Genomic DNA, 22416 nt, shown 5'->3' with positions numbered 1-22416 from the left:
CCTCGAAAGTCTTATATCCAAAAACAACCTGTATAAATACACAAATAAATAATGGTGAAAACCTGTAACTTGTTATCTGCATTTGATTTAGAGGTAGATGAGGGTCCTCACCTGCAGTTCCTCTTGATCCAGAGACCTATGAACTAAAAAGAAAAGTTATCTGCCGCATACACTCAACATATACTGTTATTCACAGAGATAGAATAACGGCAATATACATTCACCCTAAAAAGGGGGAGTAACAGGAGGCATATAGCGTATATCAATTCTGAAATATAGCAGGCGCATTGTCAAGGTCACCTACTCCAGGTGAAATGGAACAGGACCCTATGGTCCTTCCCCCTCATGTCCTCTGCCTCATTTTGTCTGTAGAAAAACTTTAGCTAAAGAGTTTAATCAGAGAATTGAGAAAATGCAGAAGCAAAGGAAAACAGCCAAACAGACCAAATATTAATAGTTCAGTTATTAAACAAATTCAAGGACCTTTAGTTCCTCCTCATGGGCTGTAGATAATATTCTATGTCCTTTGAGCTGTTTTGTAGATATTGAAACCCCCACCAGGTGGAAGAAGTTTACTACATGATGACCAGACTGTAGCCATGACATGAGCTGCCACAATTCTGAGAACTGGCCTCAAGGAAATGGGAACAAACCGACCCTGGAACTGAAGATTAACTGTACTTAAAATCAGGATGACGCTGATCAGACCACCGCATGACCAATTTCAAGATGACTGTCAGAGCTGACTATTTGGTTCCTGCATGTAGCCCCCTACCTCCGCCTATACACGCCTGAAACTCCCCTTTAAAAGCTCTTGCCCACTGATTGTCAGTGAGGAGTTGGCCTTTGGGCATGAGTCCACCCTCTCCCCTGGTTGCCGGCCTCTGAAATCAAATTTTACTTTCCACCAACCTTGCCTCTCAAGTATCGGCTTTCGAGCGGCAAGCAGCTGGACCCTACTTTTGGTAACACAGAAGCAGGCAACGTGCCTTGATTGGGGCCCAGTTTTGCTTCCTGGGAATGGTTCCCTAATCCATTGTTCTCTGTGATTCTTGGTACTGCGTTATGAGCTCTTAACACTGCTTTCTGAGAGGTCTCTCCTTTTACATAAGAAATATCTTATGAAGCTAAGTAGCTTTCTCAGGGTACTTCCTCCCTATAGAAAGTTGGGAACCCAGAGGCCTTTTTCCATTTTAAATAGTTTCTGTTCCTTGTTGTACCCAGCAGGTACAACTTCCTTTAAAATTTCTGAAATTTTCTGTGAATCTGGTTTGTGTTATTCCATGTCCCCAAAGCTGCATCATTATAACTCTTTTAAAGACAGACCTCTCCTGACTTTGGTTGTGTCTATCTGCTGTGGCATAAATTCCCTTTAGCTTCTTAGAGGCCATTATGTCTAGTTGAGAGAGTCAGCTAGGTATGGCTTTAAAAGTTTCTGAATTAAAAGACAATTGTATATGGACTTCCCTGGTGGCATAGTGGTTAAGAATCTGCCTGCCAGTGCAGGGGACACAGGTTCGAGCCCTGGTCCGGGAAGATCCCACATGCCCCGCGGAGCAGCTAAGCCTGTGCGCCACAACTACTGAAGCCCGCACTCCTAGAGCCCGCGAGCCACAAGAGAAGCCACCACCATGAGAAGCCCATGCAACCAAGAGTAGCCCCCGCTCGCCACAACTAGAGAAAGCCCACGTGCAGCAACAACGACCCAACGCAGCCAAAAAATAAATAAGAATTAACAATAAATAAATTAAAATTAAACAAAAAAGACAATTGTATAACCTTTGGTTAGGCAGAGTTCACATATATGATATTCAAAAGCATGATGTGTTAAAAACAAGGATAAATTGGACTATATCAAAATTAAAAATATTTATTCTTCAAAAGACACCATTAAGAAATAGAAGTCACAACACACAGAATGGGAGAAAATATTTGCAAGTCATAGAGTAGATAATGAATGTGTATTCAAAATATATAAAGAGCCCTAAATCTCAATAGTAAGAAGATAAACAACCCAAAAGGGAAAATGATTTGAATATACATTTCACCAAAGAAGTCTTTTGAATGGCTGAAAAGCACATGAAAAGATGCTCAACAGCATTAGTAATTAGGGAAGTGCAAATTGAAACCACAATGAGATACCACCCCATTAGACTGACTGAAATAAAAAAGACAACAGCAAGGAACGGTAAGATAGAGACAGACTGGAAACCTCGTACATTGCTGGTGGGAATGTAAAATGGTGCAGCTACTCTGGAAAACAATTTAAAAGTTTTAAATAAACTTAACCATATGATACAACCCAGAAAATCTCCACCTTAGAATTTATCCAAGAGAAATGAGAACATATTTCAACCCAAAGACTTGTATGAGAATGATCATAGTAGCATTATTCATAATAGTAAAAAAAAATTGTAACAATCCAAATGTCTGTCCACTAGGAATGAATAAACAAAATATAGAATTCCATACACTGGAATACTATTCAACAATAAAAAAGAATGAACTACTGGTACATGCTATAACATAGGTGAACTTAAAAAACATGCAGAATAAAAAAAGTCAGATGCAAAAGATGACATATTTTATGATTCCATTTTTTTAAAATGCCCAGAAGGGAAAATCTACAGAGACAGAAAGCAGATTAGTGCTTTCTTGAGGTTGGGGATCAGCACAGGGATTGATTGCAAATGGGCATAAAGGATATTTTTGGGGTGATGGAAATTCATCAAAACTGAATTGTAGTGATGGTTACACAGCTTTATAAATTTACTAAAAATTATTGAAGTGTACACTTAAAACCAGTGAATTTTACGATATTTGCATTATGCCATAATAAAGCTGCTACGAATGCTGTATACAGATGAAATCCCATGATGGTGAAAACTTAGCAATTATTACAACTTTTTTTTTTTAAACAAGAAATGTATCATATCCCTTGAAATAAATGGGCCATAAGTTGAATCTTCCAACTTTTTTCTTCAGGTATTTTAATCGTAATTTTTGTAATGTATTCAGTCTTTTGCTGTGTTGATGTCATTTGCATGTTATTTGCTGAATTTAGAGTAACATTCAGTTTATTAAATTTCTTTCTTCCTCCCCTCCCCTCCTCTTCCCTCCCCTCCCCTCCTGAGATACAAAGTGAAAAAACCATGGAAGCCTGCTGGGAATTTACAGTCAAAAAGTATTTCCTGATCTGTTTAGTAAAAATGACATTCATTGGTTGAGGAATTTCTAGGCATTGTATTGCTTACCGACGATACTGGGGTGAACTAAACAGACAAGGCCTCTTTCCTCTCAGACCTTACAGTCTGATGTAATGGACACATCATCCTTGAGGAAGGAGTAAAGAAGGGGCACACTCTCTCTCATTAAGGACCCTCCTGATACCGCACACATCACTTTTTCTTACATCCCATTGGCCAGAACGTAATGAGAAATAAAGTCTTCTTTCCACACAGCCATGTGCTAGCTAAAAATTGGGAATTCTGTTACTCTAGATGAGTAGAGAGGATATGAGGGGATACTAGTATTCTATGCCAAAATACATATTAAATTTTGTATTTCTTCCATAATGCTTGAATAACATAGGTCAGACCTTTTAATTTCCGTTTTTGGAGTTGGTAGCTATACTTTAATTTAATCAGCAGGGGTCACTGTTGAGAAAGTATTTCTTTTCCGGTTTCCTTTGTTCAACCCCTCTGCATTTCCCACCCAGATCCTGTATTTAAAGCCTCTTGAATTGGTTTCCTGTGTCTTTTTTGTGTGCTAAGCATTTAAATTTACTGTGTTAGTAAACTAATTCCCAAAATGTGCCAAAGATTTAAAAACTGATCAGAAAGGCTAAAATAATAGCCAAAAAAAAATGCTTCTTATTCTTCAGGAACTCTATGTTGTAATTACAGTTTGCAACAAGTGGTTTCACAGTTACATTTCTCAGCTAGGTAATTTATAGAAAAACAATTACAGTTTTATACAAAACAACAATAAATGCTAATGTATGACAAAACAAATCACTTAATTTTTTAAAAACCTGAATATTTAAGAATGTCCTATCCCTATATGACAGGGGGGCTGTTGCAGTGTCTGTTTTTGTTTGTTTAGGGGATGATGTCCTACCTTGAAAGAAATAATCAAGAGAGAACAATGTAGTTGCTCTCATGTTCCCCCCCACAATATCCTTGTAATTTTTTGTGGATAGATTATTAAAATATATAATAATCTATCCACATATTAATATGAAACCAGATAACCTAAGAATGTCAAATGTTTGAACAGTGACTTCCTCTACAATGATTATATCTAAAACCTTCACAAATTTGTTATAATTCATTATATCCTTGATGTAGTTGGATTTGACACCCTTTATATTTTGTATGAGAAACCTAGAGTTTGGATTCAGCTGAAACAGTACGATATCTAAAACATGTATTCTATTGCTTCTGTGAAACATTTATTTTACAAACAATACCATGGGGACTTCCCTGGCACAGTGGTTAAGAATCCGCCTGCCAGTGCACGGGACACGGGTTCAACCCCTGGTCCAGGAAGATCCCACATGCCCTGGAGCAGCTAAGCCCATGTGCCACAAGTACTGAGCCCACGTGCTGCAACTACTGAAGCCTGCACACCTAGAGCCCTTGCTCCGCACCAAGAGAAGACACCGCAGTGAGAAGGCCGTGCACCGCAGTGAAGAGTAGCCCCGACTTGTCACAACAAGAGAAAAGCCCATGTGCAGCAATGAAGACCCAATGCAGCCAAAAAATTAAACAAACAAACAAAAAAACCCAGTGCCATGAACTGGAGCAGAAACCATTTGGGTTTCCTAGAAAACATCTAAAATTAATGTGTGTCTACATCTAAAATTAATGTGTGTCTACCTCTAGGATTATTTTCTAAGCTCCATTGCTATGTCACTACAAATAATAAAATATTCTGATATGTGTTATAACTGTAATTTCTTTTTTTTTTTTCACACACACACACTGTATTTTATTTTTACAAGAGATAAATAGACTGACACCAAGCATTGTACATGGATGACCACAACAAAAGCAACAATGATTGCAATTACCAAACATGAAACACACTCATACTATGTCATAATATTGACATTCAGTCCATAACTGTAATTTCTTAAATCCTGAGATTCTCAATCTATTTTATCTGTTCCATTGGTTCTCAAACTTTAGGAAGCATCAGTATCACCTGGAGGGCTTGTTAAAATACAAATTGCCCCTCTTTCCCTCCACCACCCCTGGCATCCTGTTTCTGATGCTATAGGTCTGGAGTACAGCCCAAGAATTTGCATTTCTAACAAGGTTCTGTTTGATGCTGATGCCGTTAGTCAGGTGACCATGGTTTGTGAACCACTGATCTTTTTCTTGCAGACTTGGAGTAGGATACATATGTGCAGAAGGAATTGGAGGGAAATATAAATCTGGACAGATATCCTAGGATACACATGATGTTTCCCAGATACTCCCAGGACACTGTCTATTCCTTTTTTTCTTTTCCCTTTTCATATACCTCATGTTCTTACAGAGACAACAACATTTGGTCTATTTAGACTGACTTAGGGGAAAAAATTGCTGCTGGGTGTGACTTTTTTTTTTAAATAAATTTATTTACTTATTTATTTTTGGCTGAGATGGGTCTTTGTTGCTGTGCGTGGGCTTTCTCTAGTTGTGGTGAGCAGGGGCTACTCTTCGTTGCGGTGCACGGGCTTCTCATCGCAGTGGCTTCTCTTGTTGCGGAACAGGGGCTGTAGGCATGCGGGCTTCAGTAGTTGTGGCACGTGGGCTCAGTAGTTGGTGGCGCACGGGCTTAGTTGCTCCGCGGCATGTGGGATGTTCCCGGACCAGGGCTCGAACCCGTGTCCCCTGCATTGGCAGGCGGATTCTTAACCACTGCACCACCAGGGAAGCCCCTGGGTGTGATTTTTGTTCCTTTTTATATCTAGAATTGCACAAATCATGTGAACAACGCATAGCAGGTTTATATTTTTTATCAATTTAATTACCGTGTATGTTCAAGTGAGCAAAGTGCCTTGGTGGGTGAGATACGTAGCATTCAATTAAATACTTTGAATATACAAGATAAAGAGCTTAGCATTTCTAGTATAAAAATGATTATCTTTTATATTTTGTGGATTTGAGTTGGGCATAGTCTAGTATATTGGGTGCTTAGCTTAGTGATATTGTTTTATACTTACTAACTTAATTTTTCCCCAAGATCTCAAGCTTAAGATATATGTTGTGTGCTATGAAGTCCCCCAGGCAGGTCTCAATTTTAGATACATTAGCTGTCTTTGCAAGACATTGTTATTTATGTCATCAACCCTAGATTATTCAGGGTATACTTTATAACTACTTCATGCATTCTTTCCTATAAGCGTACCTGGAGAAGAATGATCTTAATGGTGTAGAGTCTTAGAAACCGTGGAATTTGAGAACTTGTTTAGGAGGAAATGTGATGGCTTCATTTTGAAAGTCTGCCTTATAGAAAAAGGGATATGATTTTTTCTTAATACCTTCCATTAATGGGTAGAGAATTTAGGGAAGCAGATTATTCTTTGATGTCCGGCAATTTCCAAAAACATGTAATTGTCAGGCAGCATTACTTTTATTGTAACATAGTGTGTTTGCTGCACTGAAACTTGGTAGATGATCCAACTTTCCATCAGCAAGTCCTGTAGCTTCTTTAAAAATGCTTTTGTCTAGTTTTTTTATTTTCCACTTCCACCACCCCTGTAATCTTACCTGCATCATCTTTTACTTGAACTATAATTTATTTCTAGCTTATCTCCTTGATGCCAGTCCAAAATTAGTATTTGCTTATTTCTGTGTTCTTCATTGTAGAGCAGGGGCTCCTTAAGTACCGAGATAACATCTTACTGTTTTTGTATTTCATTGCCTAGAAAAGTGCCTAATACAGCGTGTTCAATAAATGTTCATTGTATGAAGTCAAGAGGCATCCATGTAATACTTAATAGCAGGGACTGAACATATTCCTCTCAGCTTCAGCGACATGTGTATTGTTTTTAGTTGCTTTTTATTGGATATATAGGTATTTGGTTTTTTTTTTATGTAGCTTACTAGACAAGCTTATAGTGACGGCTCTGTTAAAAATACCCATTGTGAGTTATTTCATTAATTTGTTAAATGATCCTGCATGTATCCAGAATGCATATGGTGGTGGTTATGAGGCATTATTACTTTTCTGCATGATATATAAAACTTGAAAGAGAACATTTCCTATCCTAGGTTTCTGAACATCTCTGTGAACAAATAAATGTGAGTTAGATTTGGAGAATAACCTTACCTTAATGGCATTTTTAAATGGTCACTCTGTACTGATATGCAAATAAATCTTTTGTAACTCAGTTTCCTTATATGTACAATGAAGATTAAGGGTAGTATGAAGATTCAGTACACTAATACATAAAATACACTTAAAATAGCACCTGGCACATAATGTCATCCTTCTGACTGCTATTAGTTCATTTTTTTTCTAAAGACAGGGAACAAATTAAATGTCTCAGACATTTTTTAGCCTAAAGAGTTTCTGAAAATATGACTTTGGCTTATAACACCCACTGTACTTATTCACCTCTCTCCTAAGAGGATTACCTCTAAACTGTTGAGTTGAACATAATAAAATGTTAAGTGACACTTGACACAATGATTTTGTTTTTGCAGATGTTCTCAAATAGCGATGAAGCTGTAATTAATAAAAAACTTCCCAAAGAACTCCTATTACGGTAAGTCTAACTTTATGCTGGTTTTTTTGTGTGTGTGTGTGTGTATCATATTTGCCTGTTTAAAAAAATTTTAGACTTGTTGCTAATTTTCATATATGTATAGGATCTGGATTATGTGGATTTTAAAATATATTGATTCTTTTGTTAAACAATCTTATTCTAGGGGTTACAGCCTTTTAAAAATTAAAAAGACAAGTTTTTTGATACTTTCCTCTGTTAGACTTACGAGTTTACCATCCTTATTTTTAATGTGTAGAAACTACATTTGGGATCACTTGTAACATAAAACACACAGCTCCCAATTTATATACCTCTGACTTAGGAATCACCTGGGAAGAAACAGGCATCCAGGGAAGTTATTTTCAGTGCCCATTATTTGGGCACATAAGCATACCATTCTTTGTTCACTTTTGTAGAATATCATGACTGAGAAAGGCACATTCTCTTTGCAAATGTTAGAAGTTAACAAGTTACTGTGCTCGGGACATTTTTTTCTTGCTCATAGCTGCTACTGCAGTCTAGCCCATAACCAGCCCAGTCCCTGCTTCAGGGTGAAAAATAATCTCTGCCCTAGTGTTGGTAAAGAGTATTCCTGGCATTCCTAAGTATTTGCATGCTGAGTCCTCCACTAGATTGCAAGATCCATGGAAGCAGGGACTAAATCCTATAAATCTTTACGTAGGACTTACACTTTGAAGATGCTGAGAAAAAGGAACTGAATTGAACTTGGAATGGATGTTTTCTGTGAAAGCAAAACATACATATGTGCTGGTTGACTATAGTTGAAAGAACCTCCTAGACTACCCAGAGCCATTGGAAAATGTATCCTGAATATCTTCGGTATCCCTCAAATTTCAGCGAAATTTTAGCCATCTTAAAGAAAAATATTTTTAAAACAAGTTATGTTCTTCACTGTTACCATAAACTGAGTACACTAAGACTAAGACACACTTATTTTCAATATTAAGCATATTTTGTACTACAGTAATTTACCTTGAGACTCAGAAAGATATATGGAAGTTATTTGACTCTTTGGTAACTGGCTGCATCCTGTTGTGGTTATATTTTTATATTTTATTAGAGTTTTTCTGTTTTGCCATGAAACTCAAATTCCTTACTGTGGCCTACAAGACCTCTCATGATATGGCAGGGGAATAACATGATCTGGTTTATATTTTTAAAGGATTAGTCTGGGTACTATGTTCCAACCAGATTGGGGTATTGGAGTGGAGAGCAACAAGAAAACTTTTAAAGAAATCCAGGCAAGAGATGAGGGTAATACAGATAACATTTTCTGTAATTATTTACACTGTGTTGCCTGCCCCGACCCTTTCTAGCTTTAGTCACTGTTTCTTTCTCTTTTCCCCTCCCTTCCCCTCCTTCCTTCCTTTTTTAGATATAAATTGACATATAATCTATTAGTTTCAGGTACACAATGTAATGATTCAATATTTGTATATATTGCAAAATGGGGGCTTCCCTGGCAGTCCAGTGGTTAAGACTCCATGCTTCTACTGCAGGGGGCACGGGTTCGATCCCTGGTTGGGGAACTAAGATCCTGTATGCCACGTGGTGCAGCCAAAAAAAAAAAAAGATATATTGCAAAATGATCACAACAATAAATCTAGTTAATATCCATCACCACGGGACTTCCCTGGCGGTCGAGTGGTTAAGACTTCGCCTTCCAATGCAGGGGGTGTGGGTTCGATCCCTGGTCGGGGAGCTAAGATCCCACATGCCTCGTGGCCAAAAAAACCAAAACATAAAACAGAAGCAATATTGTAATAAATTCAATAATGACTTTAAAATTGGTCCACATCAAAAAAAAAAAAATCTAAAAAAAAAAGAAAGGGACTTCCCTGGTGGCACAGTGATGAAGAATCCACCTGCCAATGCAGGGGGCACAGGTTCAAGCCCTGGTCCAGGAAGATCCCACATGCAGTGGAGTAGCTAAGCCCGTGCGCCACAACTACTGAGCCTGCGCTCTAGAGCCCACGAGCCACAGCTACTGAGCCTGCGTGCCACAACTACTGAAGCCCATGCACCTAGAGCCCATGCTCCACAACAAGAGAAGCCACCACAATAAGAAGCCTGTGCGCCGCGATGAAGAGTAGCCCCTGCTCGCCACAACTAGAGAAAGCCCATGCACAGCAATGAAGACCCAAAACAACCAAATAAATAAATAAATAAATAAAAATTTACGAAAAGTAAAGAAAAATATCTATCACCACACATAGTTACAAAATTTTTTTTCTTGTGATGGGAACTTTTAAGATCTACTCTCTTAGCAACTTTCCAAACATATGTTACAGTATTAACTATAGTCACAAAGCTGTATATTTTATAAAGCTGTATATCCTGAGGACTTATTTATAAATAACTGGAAGTTATGTATAACTTTTGGCCACCTTTACCTATTTCACCCACCCCCCACCTCTGGAAACCACCAATATGTTCTCTTTATCTATGAGTTCCATTTTTTGTTTTGTTTTTTGTTGTTTTTTAGATCCCACATATAAATGGGATCATACAGTGTGTGTCTTTCTCTCTCTGACTTAGTTCATGTAGCATAATGCCTTCAAGGTTCATTCATGTTGTGGCATATGGCAAGATTTCTTTCTTTTTTAGAGCTGAATAATATTCCATTGTGTGTATGTATACATATATATACACACATATACATACACACACATATCTCACATTTTTTTTATCCATTCATCCACCAGTGGACACTTAGGTTGCTTGCATGTCTTGACTATTATAAATAATGCTGCAACGAATATGGGGGATGCAGATATCTTCTCAAGTTAGGGTTTTTGTTTCCTTCAGATAAATACCCAGAAGTAGAATTGCTGGATTATATGGTAGTTCTATCTTTACTTTTTTAAAGAACCTCATACTGTTTTCAGTAATGGCTATACCAATTTACATTCCCACCAACAGTGTATGAGGGTTCTCTTTTCTCCACATCCTAACCAACACTTGTTATTTCTTGTCTCTTTGATAATTGCCATTCTGACTGGAGTGAGGTGATACGTCATTATGGTTTTGATTTAGTTACTGTTTTGACTTTACTCTAGTACCTGTTGATGAGCTGTAAGGTCTATAGTTGCCAAAACAGATGGTATTTTGGGGAAGATTGGCTGAAGAGGAATTTCTGTATCAACCAGTTTTTGTTACCACAAACAACTCCTAAATCTCAGTGGCTTTTTCTTACCATTACATGAAGCTACGGGTTAGCTGAGGCTCTCTTTCAGGCAATGGGTCAACTTTTTGTTTAAACCATTTAAGCCAAATAGGAAAGAGGCTTTTGTGGTATCTTTGAAATTACACTAAACAGATAACAATTGATTAGTATAAATATTAATAAATTCTATCCAGGGCATTTGTAATTTTTTGAAATTTGTTGAATGTAATATTTCCTTAAGAACTTTGAATACTTTGATAAATATCTTGTGGGGAGATATGTGTTGTTACCTGTGTTATCTTGTGGGGAGATATGTGTTGTTACAAGACTATGTGTTGTTACTCATTTTTGTCCACTAATTTTAGCATCCATTGCTGTTACCTGAGACAGTTACCACTGTTATGTTTGCCAAAGTTTTATATTTCTATAATTCTTCCTGCATATAAATTCTATTTCTATTATTCTAATTAATAATAATTAGAATTCTACTGTAAGGAAGAGCCTTCACTTCAATTACATTTACTTATTTATTCAGTTATTTATAACAGTATAAACTCATGGATATTTGTTTTATTTATGAATTATATTGTTACTATCATGACTTATTGTTCAGCCTTTTTATGTCTTCTAAATTTGTGTGTGTGTGTGTGTGTGTTTGGAATTTCATACCATGTCTGTGTATTATCTATTTTATTTTATTTTTTTTAATATTGTAACAAATTCAATAAAGACTTTTTAAAAGTATGTATTTATTTATTTATTTGGTTGCACCGGGTCTTAGTTGTGGCTCATGGGCTCCTTAGTTGCAGCACATGGGCTTCTTAGTTGCGGCAGGTGGGCTTCTTAGTTGCGGCTCCAGAGCTCCTTAGTTGTGGCTCGCCGGCTCCTTAGTTGTGGCATGCACGTGGGATCTAGTTCCTTGACCAGGGATCGAACCCGGGCCCCCCTGCATTGGGAGTGTGGAGTCTTATTCACTGCACCACCAGGGAAGTCCCTGTTTTAGCTATTTTTAAAAATACAGATTAATAAGTAGCATAGAATATTTGGTTTGATTTAGATTTTAAGTTACATGTTAACATTATTTGATCCACCATATATCAATCTACAAGGAGAAAAGTTGTATTACTAGGGCTGTACTATTTTCTTGCAAATCCAGAGCCACAACCAAGTTACCAATGAATTAAGGAAGTGTTCTTGTTTTTTCTTAACTGTAACTTACTTTAACTTACTAATTTTCCTCCTTCCTTTTTGAAACAAAGTTTATTAGTAATGCTCTAGCAAGCTGGAATCCACTGCTTGCATAATGTGAAATTCAGTTAGCGGGATTGACAGTACTTCCTTTGAGAGCAGTACCATATGCGTTTATTTAGAAGTACCTCTTGAAAAATGAATGTCAGTGTTTATGAGACAGAGACTCTTACGTGTTTTCCAAGAGCTAATGTAAAGTGAAATTACATTACATTCATTAAAGTGAAATGCAAAATGAATCTTTGTTTCTCAAAGATTCCTTCTGAGGATGACGTTGATAACTGTAATAATAATGTGAGTGGTAAGACTGCTTGAGCCCACACATGCCCTTTTAGCTATAAAACAAAGTGCAGTTTCAGAATGAGGATTATCATTGCTTATAAGAATCTGAAACTTTTTTCATTAATTTTTCAACTCTTGGGGTGTTGGGTCATAATTGTCATGCAATATGTAATACGTACGTGTGAGTTGGTAGATGAACTTTCTGAACTTAGGTGGAAAGAATGAATTGGCTGGGATTTTTTGTCTAAAAGAGATAATCATGCTGTGTTGGGGGTCCCCAAGACTACTCCTAGGTTTGGTGATTTACTGGGAGGATTCAAGGCTCAGCATATAGTCATACTCATGGGTATGATTTATTACAGGGAAAAGATACAAAGCAAAATTAGCAAAAGGAAAAGGTGCATGGAGTGAAATAGAGAGGAAACCCGGTGTAGGCTTATAAGAGTCCTTTCCCAGTGGAGTCACACAGGATGTGCTTAATTCCTCCAGAAATAAGTTATAATAAAAAAAGTAAAATGTTGTCTACCAGGGAAGCTTATCAGGGAATAGTGGGAACCCTCCCCAATCCAAATTCTCAAATGCCATCCAAGGGTCAACATTGCAAGCAGGCCTTTCTAATAAGGATAGGCCTGTTATGTGAACTCTTTTCTGTACACATGCTATCTTATATTCTCTTCCAGGAAGCTTACAACATTGATGATATCTAATAGATTTTCATTCAGTGTAATTGCCAGGAATTCAGGGCAGATAGGGGTTTGTGTGTTTTCTTACTTTTAAAGACACATAATGGTGAAGAACATGGACTCTGGAATCTGAACACCTGGATTCTGTCATTTGCTAGCTGTAAATTGAGGATTTTAGTACCTACCTCTTAGAGTTATCCTAAGGATCAAAAGGGTTGATAAGTGTAAAGTGCTTATTAGAAGAGTGCCTGGCACATAGGAAGTGCAATAAAAATGTTATGTATATTACCATTGATTCTATTTTTTACTCATAGACCATAACATGATGTGATTAGATGCTAAGACTACCAAAAGTGATCATCTCTCAACTTTAAGGTGCATTGGCAGATGTTCCTGAATTGAAAGAACAGAAAACCAGTATTGCTCTTACTGAGCATTTAGTTTTCTAGCCTTCTCAATTGTCCAGAACAAATCAAAGAAACAGGAAGCAAGCTGTAAGAACAAATGTGCATTTGACTCAGAGGATGCATGCCAGCCATTTCTCAGGCCCTATGTACTCCTTTTTTTTTTTCTTGAGACACAGTTATTACAGGTTTGATTATGAATAGCAGTACGTAAAAATGGGATCAGAAGAGTTATGTTAATAGAGGGTCCACTGAGTTTTAAGAAGTAGCAATCTGATAGTAAGGGAGAATATATAAAAACTAATTTTAAAAACAAAAGCAGGGGACTTCCCTGGTGGTCCAGTGGTTAAGACTCCACGCTTCCAGTGCAGGGGGCACCTGGTCGGGGATCTAAGATCCTGCGTGCCCCGTGGTGCTGCCGACAAAAAAAAGAGAAAAGAGAAAAAGAAAAAAACAAACCAACGAACACGTAGGATTGAGAACAGAGCAGTGGATCCCAGGTGGGAAGGGGTGGTGGGGAGGGCAAAAGGTGTAAAGGGGGTCAGCTGTATGGTGGATGAATGGAAAATAAATTTTTGGTGGTGAGCTTGTTATAGGGTATACAGAAGTAGAAATATAATGTACACATGAAGCTTATACAGTGTTATAAATCAGTGTTATTTCAATTAAAATAAATAGTAACATTCAAAACCAATACAGTACAGGGTTGCTTATTTACTGAGAAGTTTTAGTCACTTAGTTACCCATGAGGATTTCACTGTATAGGATAAGTGATGTTCTTTATGAAAGCTATGCAATATCAAGAAATAAATTATATTCCCTTAAACCTTTTGGGGAGGAAGCGGTTCAAGTGATAAATTTAATTAAATACCAAGAAAAATAAGTCAGTACATTTTGTTCTTTACTGATTTTTAACACAATAGTTACATATATGACTATAAATGTATATTTAGGCTGGTTTTTTCCTATACCGTGTATGCATGATGCATTTTCATTTGAGTTTGCTACTGCAATTAATCGATATGTTTTCTTGGTGAGAGAATTTTGCATTAGCAGAATGGCACAGTTTAAAAATTACTACAGACCTCATTCTTGTACTTTGTATTCCTTCAACTGTCTTTCTTTTAAAGAATTAGTATTTGTAGAGCGGTTTTAGGTTTACAGTAAAATGAGAGGAAGGTACTGAGATTTCTCACGTACCCCCAGCCTCACACATGCATAAACCCCCCACCCCCACTATCAACATAACCCACCAGAATGGCACTTTTTTTTTTTGCCAAGGATGAACCTACGTTAACACGTCATAATTATCTAAAGTCCATAGTTTACCTTAGGGTTCACTCTTGGTGTTGTAGATTCCATGGGTTTGTACAAATGTGTAATAATATATCCATCATTACAATATCATACATAGTATTTATACTGCCCTAAAAATCCTTCATGCTCTGCCTATTCATCTCTCTCCCTTTTGATCTCCATAGTTTTGCTTTTTCCAAAATGTTACATAGTTGGAATTTCTTTTCACCTTACTATAGGAGCAAACATGCAGTGTACCAGGCATTATGTTAGATATAGAAATAAACAGGAGTCATTGTCCTCAAGAAGCTCAGAGAGTAGTAGAAAAGACCAACAAGAAAATAATCAATATAGAGCTATAATGGAGGTTTGCCTAGACCATTACAGCAAGCTCACGTGTAGGACTTTACAACCAACCTTGGAGAGTTCAGAAGATGCTTTCAAGGAAATGAGACATGAGTTGAGTCATAAAGGGGTAAGTAGTGATTAACTGGACAGAGAAGGAGAGTGAGGGAGAAGAACATTTCATATATGAGATTATTGTTTCCCCTTTGTGGACAGAGGCAAAGGGTCTTTGATTCAGCTATACTACAAGATTTGAGGCTCAATCTCTTTTGCATAATATACAGTATTGTAGTTCAGGATTTTTTTCTCCTAAGGTTTGCCTGGCAAGCAAACTGTCATTTGTGATACTGTTTATATTGGAGAATTTACAAACTTTGCACATACAGTCCATTAGTAAATTGGATGCTGCCTGTCTATAAAACTTCATCTCCTCCCTGGTTTGCATGTTTCTTCATAATTGCCATTTGCTTTTTTTTTTTGGCTGTGCCACACGGCATACAGGATCTTAGTTCCCCGACCAGGGATCGAACCTGTGCCCCCTTCAGTGGAAGCGTGGAGTCCTAACCACTGGACTGCCAGGGAAGTCCCACGATTTGCTATTTTAATATTTCCAAGCCTAACACTTCATTGCCTGGAGGAACAACAACAACAACAAAATATTCTGAGGAGTAAATTGGATGTTTTATTTTAGGTCTGTCAGAAAGAGACTTCAGCTCTTGTTTGGCTCCAGATTTTCTTAGCCAGTAGCAACTCCTGTGCTGCCTTGATAGCATGGTAGTGATGGACTATTAATAAGATTAGGCACACTGCCTTTGTTTAGGTCGTGTATATATGTGGACACACAGAGCTGTTTGTGTTTTGAGACTAAGAGCCACCTGGCTATGCGAAGATACTATTTTTTTTCCAAGTCCTTTTTGTCTTCCTATCATTAAACATCCTAATACCGTGAACTCCCACCAGGCTCAGCTTGATATTGTGAAGCTAGTTTTTGTTTTTTGTTTTTGTTTTTTTTTTTTTGGCTGCGTTGGGTCTTTACGGTGGCTTCTCTTTGTTGTGGAGCACGGGCTATAGGTGCGCGGGCTTCAGTATTTGTTCTATCCCATTTTTTCCTTTATTTTTTAATATCAATATAGACTCATGGATTCCTACTTTACTCAGTGTGTTGTAATCCCATTTGGGTTATCCTTGTTTTCTGCTCAAAATGTTTCAGACTTAGCCAGTGGGAGCCCCTACAGTTACATTCTGTGTTCTTGGAATATGTCCCCATCGTTGTTTGGAAGGCAGCTATGCTCACCACTATACCACCAACGCTTCGTTGTTTGAATATATACTCGTTTTTTGACACAAGATACTCTAGGACCTTCTTGTACTTTTCCTGACCCAGTCCTGGAATCAGACATTTTTGCAAGGAGCTCAGGGATGTTTTTTAGTGGAGAATGGTACTTAGAAGCTAAGATCTCTACCCTAGCTGTGCTTACTGCTGCTGGAGCATCATTGCTCGTAGATCTTCTCATCAGGTAGAGCTAAGAAATACGTGCTCGGGGGTGGGTGGTATGTAAACATATCTTTATGCAATTTTATGTCTGTCTGTATCTATATATAGGTGGATAGATAGAGTAAAAATGACAATTCTCTTACATAACCAGTTTATACTAACAACCCCCGATCCCAGTCTAATACCATAGGGCTCACTTTAGCTCTCATCCCTTCCATATTTATAACTATCTTCTCCTCTAAGGGAGAAATATGACTCTATCCACAATATGTTTACTTATTTACTCAATCTTAGAATGCACATGAAATAATTAACCCATAACATTGTGAAAAGAATCTAATTAGAGTTCATTCATTATTTATAGTTTTTTTGGTGTGACTTTTGTTTGTTTTGGTCTTTTGCCTGGTGATATACAGAAAATACTGAGTTCAAAAGTTATATTGGTTCATTCTCTTTTTTTACGTTATTCATTTAAAATATAGTTCATTTTATTCATCTCTGTTTGTATTCAGTTTGGGGTTTTCCTTTCCATCCTTATTCAATGGATTTATTTGTTTGTTTTTAGCAGATAGGTAACTTGGCAGTTACCAACCTACAAACTTTGTGTCCCCTGTGGTGGTTGGCCCCTGAAATGTAAGTTCAGTTCTTCTAACTTTAGCAGCTTGGAGTCTGCCCCACACACGTAGTATTCAGAGGTCACTCAGAGGTTTGGACAGGATTTGTGCTCCCCTCACCTCACTCTGGCTCCCTCCCTTCTCTCCTCACTTCCCATTGCCTGTGGTTGCTCCAAACTCTGTTCTCTGGTTCTCCTTCACAGATTTCTGTCCAAGTTCTAAGGGCCCCAAGTACAACCTGCCCTCAGGATAAAACCCATGAAAAAACAAAACAAAACAACTGGAAAGTCGCTTGTTGTTCCCTTTTCCTCTTTAGTAGCTACCTGCATTTGTTCACTCTCCATTGCCTTCAGATGGTTGTTTTTTTTAAAATTAACTAATTATTTATTTATTTATTTATGGCTGCATTTGGTCTTCATTGCTATGCGCGGCTAGTTGCGGCGAGCGGGGGCTACTCTTCGTTGTGGTGCGCGGGCTTCTCATTGTGGTGACTTCTCTTGCTGTGGAGCATGGGCTGTAGGCTCACGGGCTTCAGTAGTTGTAGCATGTGGGCTCAGTAGCTGTGGCTCGCGGGCTCTAGAGCACAGGCTTAGTTGCTCCGCGGCATGTGGGATCTTCCTGGACCAGGGCTCGAACCCATGTCTCCTGCGTTGGCAGGCAGATTCTTAACCACTGTGCCACCAGGGAAGCCCCAGATGGTTGTTTTTGTATTTTGTTCAGAGTTTGAAGTTGTGTCTAGAAGATTAGAACAGTGAAAATTTACTCAGCCATGACCAGAAATAGAACCGATTTTGTTTATTTCTGACTATGTAAAACAGATATGGTTTCAGAAGTCAGATCTGTACAACAGGAGATATGCCCCTCCAGCCCCACCTTTCTACCCTATCCCCATCCTCCATTTTGAATCATTTAACAAGAGTTCTGACGGAAGAACGATTCTTTTTTTTAGTTTTTATTTATTTTATTTTGGCTGCACTGGGTCTTAGTTGCGGCATGTGGGATCTTTAGTTGCGGCATGCAGACTCTTCAGTTGTAGCATGCATGTGGGATCTAGTTCCCTGACCAGGGATCAAACCCAGGCCCCCTGCATTGGGAGTGTGGAGTCTTACCCACACCACCAGGGAAGTCCCTGAAGAACGATTCTTGACCTTCACTTCTTTTGAGTATTAGATTTCAAACTCAGGCAGATTCCATCTTTGACATCCATTTTTTTTGTCAGTGGTTATGGATTAACTAAAAGATTGATCTTCACCTAGAGATGTGAATTTGTAAATTAATGATAAAACTTTGCTGCCATGCACTACTGTCATCTGTCTAGCCTGGTATATTTCAGTCTGTGATCAGGGGGTTAAAAACATGAAGGTGTACTTGTTCTGCAGTTTGCTTTAAAAATATCTGAATTGTTGACCTCTAAATTCTCATCTTTTATAAATGTTTTTGAGAGTGATAAATTAGTAACCTTTATAATATTAGTAAGAATCACCTGGAGAGTGGTTTTTTAAAAAAATTCTGCAGATATCTGGGCTCCACACTCAGAAATTCTGAATCCGTAGGTTTGGGCTAGGACCCAGGAATTTATATTTCTATCAAACATTCTAGGTATTGGGTGGGCCAAAAAGTGCCTTTGGTTTTTTAAGTAAAAATAAAAGACACATTTTTCATTTTTACCAAGAACTTTATTGAACAGCGTATTCACCCTTTTGTTCCACCACCTTCTGCCGTTTTTCAGGCAACTTCATAATTCCATCTTCCCAAAACTTTTTATCTTTTTGAGCAAAGAACTCATGGAATTGAAATTTTTTCCATTAAGAGAATTTTGTAAAGACGGAAATAAACGGAAATCCAAAGGTGCAATGTCTGGTGAATGCGCCGGATGAATCAGAACTTCCCAGCCAAGCTGTAACAGTTTTTGCCTGGTCATCAAAGAAACATGCGGTCTTGCGTTATCCTGATGGAAGATTATGCGTTATCTGTTGACTAATTCTGGATGCTTTTTGTCGAGTGCTGCTTTCAGTTGGTCTAACTGGGAGCAGTACTTGTTGGAATTTATCGTTTGGTTTTCTGGAAGGAGGTCATGATAGAGGACTCCCTTCCAATCCCACCATATGCACAACATCACCTTCTTTGGATGAAGACCGGCCTTTGGTGTGTTTGGTGGTGGTTCATTTCACTTGCCCCATGATCTCTCCTGCTCCACATTGTTGTACAGTATCCACTTTTCATCACCCATCACAATTTGTTTTAAAAATGGAACGTTTTCATTATGTTTCAGTAGAGAATCGCATGTGGAAATATGGTCAAGAAGGGTTTTTTCGCTTAACTTACGTGGAACCCAAACATCAAAGCGATTCACATAACCAAGCTGGTGCAAATGATTTTCAGCACTTGATTTGGATATTTTGAGTATGTCGGCCATCTCCCGCGTGGTATAACATTGATTGTTCTCAGTTATTGTTTCGATTTGATCGCTGTCAACTTTAACTGGTCTGCCCAACCATGGAGTACCGTCCAGCGAGAAATCTCCAGCACGAAACTTCGTAAGCACTTTTGACATGTTCGATCAGTCACAGCACCTTTCCATTCGCTGCACAAATCTTTCTTTGCGTTTCAGTTGCGTTTTTACGTTTCTTGAAATAATAAAGCATAATATGCCAAAAATGTTGCTTTTTTTCTTCCATCTTCAATATTAAAATGGCTACACAAAAATTCACCAATTTTGATAAGTCTTTTTTTAAACGCACACTGATATGAAGCTATCACATACAATCTCACAAAATTGTTTCAAATGAAGTTAAAGACAACTAAGTGCTACTAGAGCCACATTATGGAAAAAAACTTACAGACCTTTTGGCCCACTCAGTACGTTGGTGCAAGTGATCCACGAACCGCACTTTAGTAAACAGTGAAGCAAAAGAATACGAACTAAACCTTGGGAAATGCCTTCATTTGAAAACAGAAGTATAGTAAGTGGCAGATACAAGGTGGTATCTGAGAAGCCAGAAGAGGAGGTTCTTAATAAGGGAATGGTCAATATGTTTGGAGGGATAAGGCTTATTGCAGACTGATAACGGCCTTTGGATAGCACAAGAAAACCATTAGTGTTCTTCAAGGTACAACTGCAATTGAGTAGTAAAGATAGAAATTAGATTGTAAAGTGAGAAAAAAGGGGTGATGACAAAAAACCCTTTTCTCTATCTCCACCCATATTGACCCCATTGTTTTTTTACTTTCAGCAGCACTTATATTTTCAGGTCACACATTATATTGGTTAATCATAAGCTGCCCTGTGTCTACATGTTTCTTTCTACAAGACTACAAGCTTCTGGAGGGCAAATATGTTGTCTTATATTATTGAATTTCCTCTCTGCCTAATAGAGTGCTGGCTATAACTAAGAACTCTGTGGACACTTAATGACTTAACCTTTTTTCTTGTGTGACTGCGAATTAACAAGATTAACTTTTTTTGTTTGTTTTGCTGTCCAAGAACATTGTGTGTTACTAATTATTTTTGTCTTGATTCATGTCCTTAATGATACAGTTTCTTAATAAATTTCATTCTGTTTCTGTTCTTGCTGGTTGTAGGGAAAGCTATCAATTTTTCATCTTTTAGCCACACTTTTTAGTTCTAGTAATTTTTAGTTGTTTCTTAGATTTTCTATATATTTGTGTCTCCTGCCAAAAAAAAAACTCTTCCAATTATTTATAGTAATTTTTTTTTCATCATTGCTTTAGCCACAACCTCCAAAATAAATGTTGAATGAAGGTGATGCTATCAGTCATTCTTGTCTTGTTCCTAACCTTACCATAGTTTTCAAAATCCATTCCTTGTTAGACTCCAGGTGTTTCCCCAGTTATCTGCTATCGTAGCACAGCTATAATGATCTTTCTTCTTTTGAGTATTTGAAACGATCCTTTATGACTTCATTAGGGTAAAATCCTAGACGTGGATTATTAAGGTGAAGAGTATTTTCCTTGACAATCTCAAATTTACAGAAAAGTTGCATTATGGTACAAAAAACTTTTCTTCCTGAACCATTAGAATAAATTGCAAACCTGATACCCCATGAGTAGGTCCTTAATATTTTATTTTGTATTTTCTAATCCAACACCATATAAGTCTAGTTTCCTCCCTTTCCAGATTTGAATTCTCTTCTGTGACAAACCTGACTGTCGTTATCCTTAATGTATTTTGTTATTTACTCAGACTTCCTGATTGTAACCAATCTCCGACTGCGGCTGCTCCCTTTCACAAGGATTCCATCTTCACCCCACCGGGTTCACACGACTCATGCCAGACCACTCCCCTCCTCTTGCATGGACACCCTTCTACTCTGCTTGGGTTCCAAAACCCGTGGTGGATTTCTGCTCCATGTGGTTGCCCTCTTCATATGGCCCAGGCACTGACACATTATGGTAGGTCACCCCAGTGTGTGGATGCCCTCACTTCTTTTGGGCTTCAACTCGTCATGTGAATCACCTACACGGACATCCTTCTCAGCCCCCTCAACCTGTGACACCCCACACCAGGCTGCCCCTTCACCCTGCTTGTCCAATATCTCACTAGGTCACCCTCTTTGTGGATGCTGTCCTTCCTCATATAACTCAGCATTCTACTCCTGTCCTCAAATATATTCACACAAAAACTTATAAGTGAAAGTTCATAGCAGCATTATTCATAGTAACCGAAAAGTGGAAACAATCCAAATGTCCATCAACTGAAGAATGGATAAACAACGTATGATATATCTATATAATGGAATATTATTCAGCCATAAAAAGGAATGAAGTACAGATATGTGCTACAACATAAATGTATGATTAAAAACACAGTAAGTGAAAGAAGCCAGACACAAAGGCCACATACTGTATTAGTCTATTTATATGAAATGTCCAGAATAGATAAATCCATGGAGATAGGGGTTGTCAGGGGCTGCAGTAAAGGGGCAATGGGGAGCGACTGCTAATGTGTACAAGGTTTCTTTTAGAGGTGATGAGAATGTTCTGAAGTTAGATGGTGGTGATGATTGCACACCATTGTGGACATACTAAAACTCACTGGATTGTGTGCTTTACAATGGTAAATTTTATGGTTTGTGAATT

The 22416-nt window shown here is 37.9% G+C and overlaps 1 protein-coding gene across 3 annotated transcripts in view; it reads left to right on the top strand.

The window, feature by feature from the left end:
- Window positions 1-22416, top strand: part of FBXL20 (F-box and leucine rich repeat protein 20) — a 109283-nt gene that overhangs the window by 39744 nt on the left and 47123 nt on the right. For 2 of the 3 annotated variants that reach the window (XM_068529842.1, XM_068529843.1), the window contains exon 2: window positions 7701-7762. In XM_068529842.1, coding sequence (XP_068385943.1) covers window positions 7701-7762 — 62 coding nt within the window. Of the gene's footprint in view, window positions 1-7700; window positions 7763-21540; window positions 21730-22416 lie in introns of those variants that run through there. The other variant, XM_068529841.1, reaches the window with a different exon arrangement.

This window comes from Eschrichtius robustus, chromosome 20, assembly GCF_028021215.1.
Source record: "Eschrichtius robustus isolate mEscRob2 chromosome 20, mEscRob2.pri, whole genome shotgun sequence".
NCBI classification, from domain to species: domain Eukaryota; kingdom Metazoa; phylum Chordata; class Mammalia; order Artiodactyla; family Eschrichtiidae; genus Eschrichtius; species Eschrichtius robustus.
This window is presented reverse-complemented; position numbering and strand designations above follow the sequence as displayed.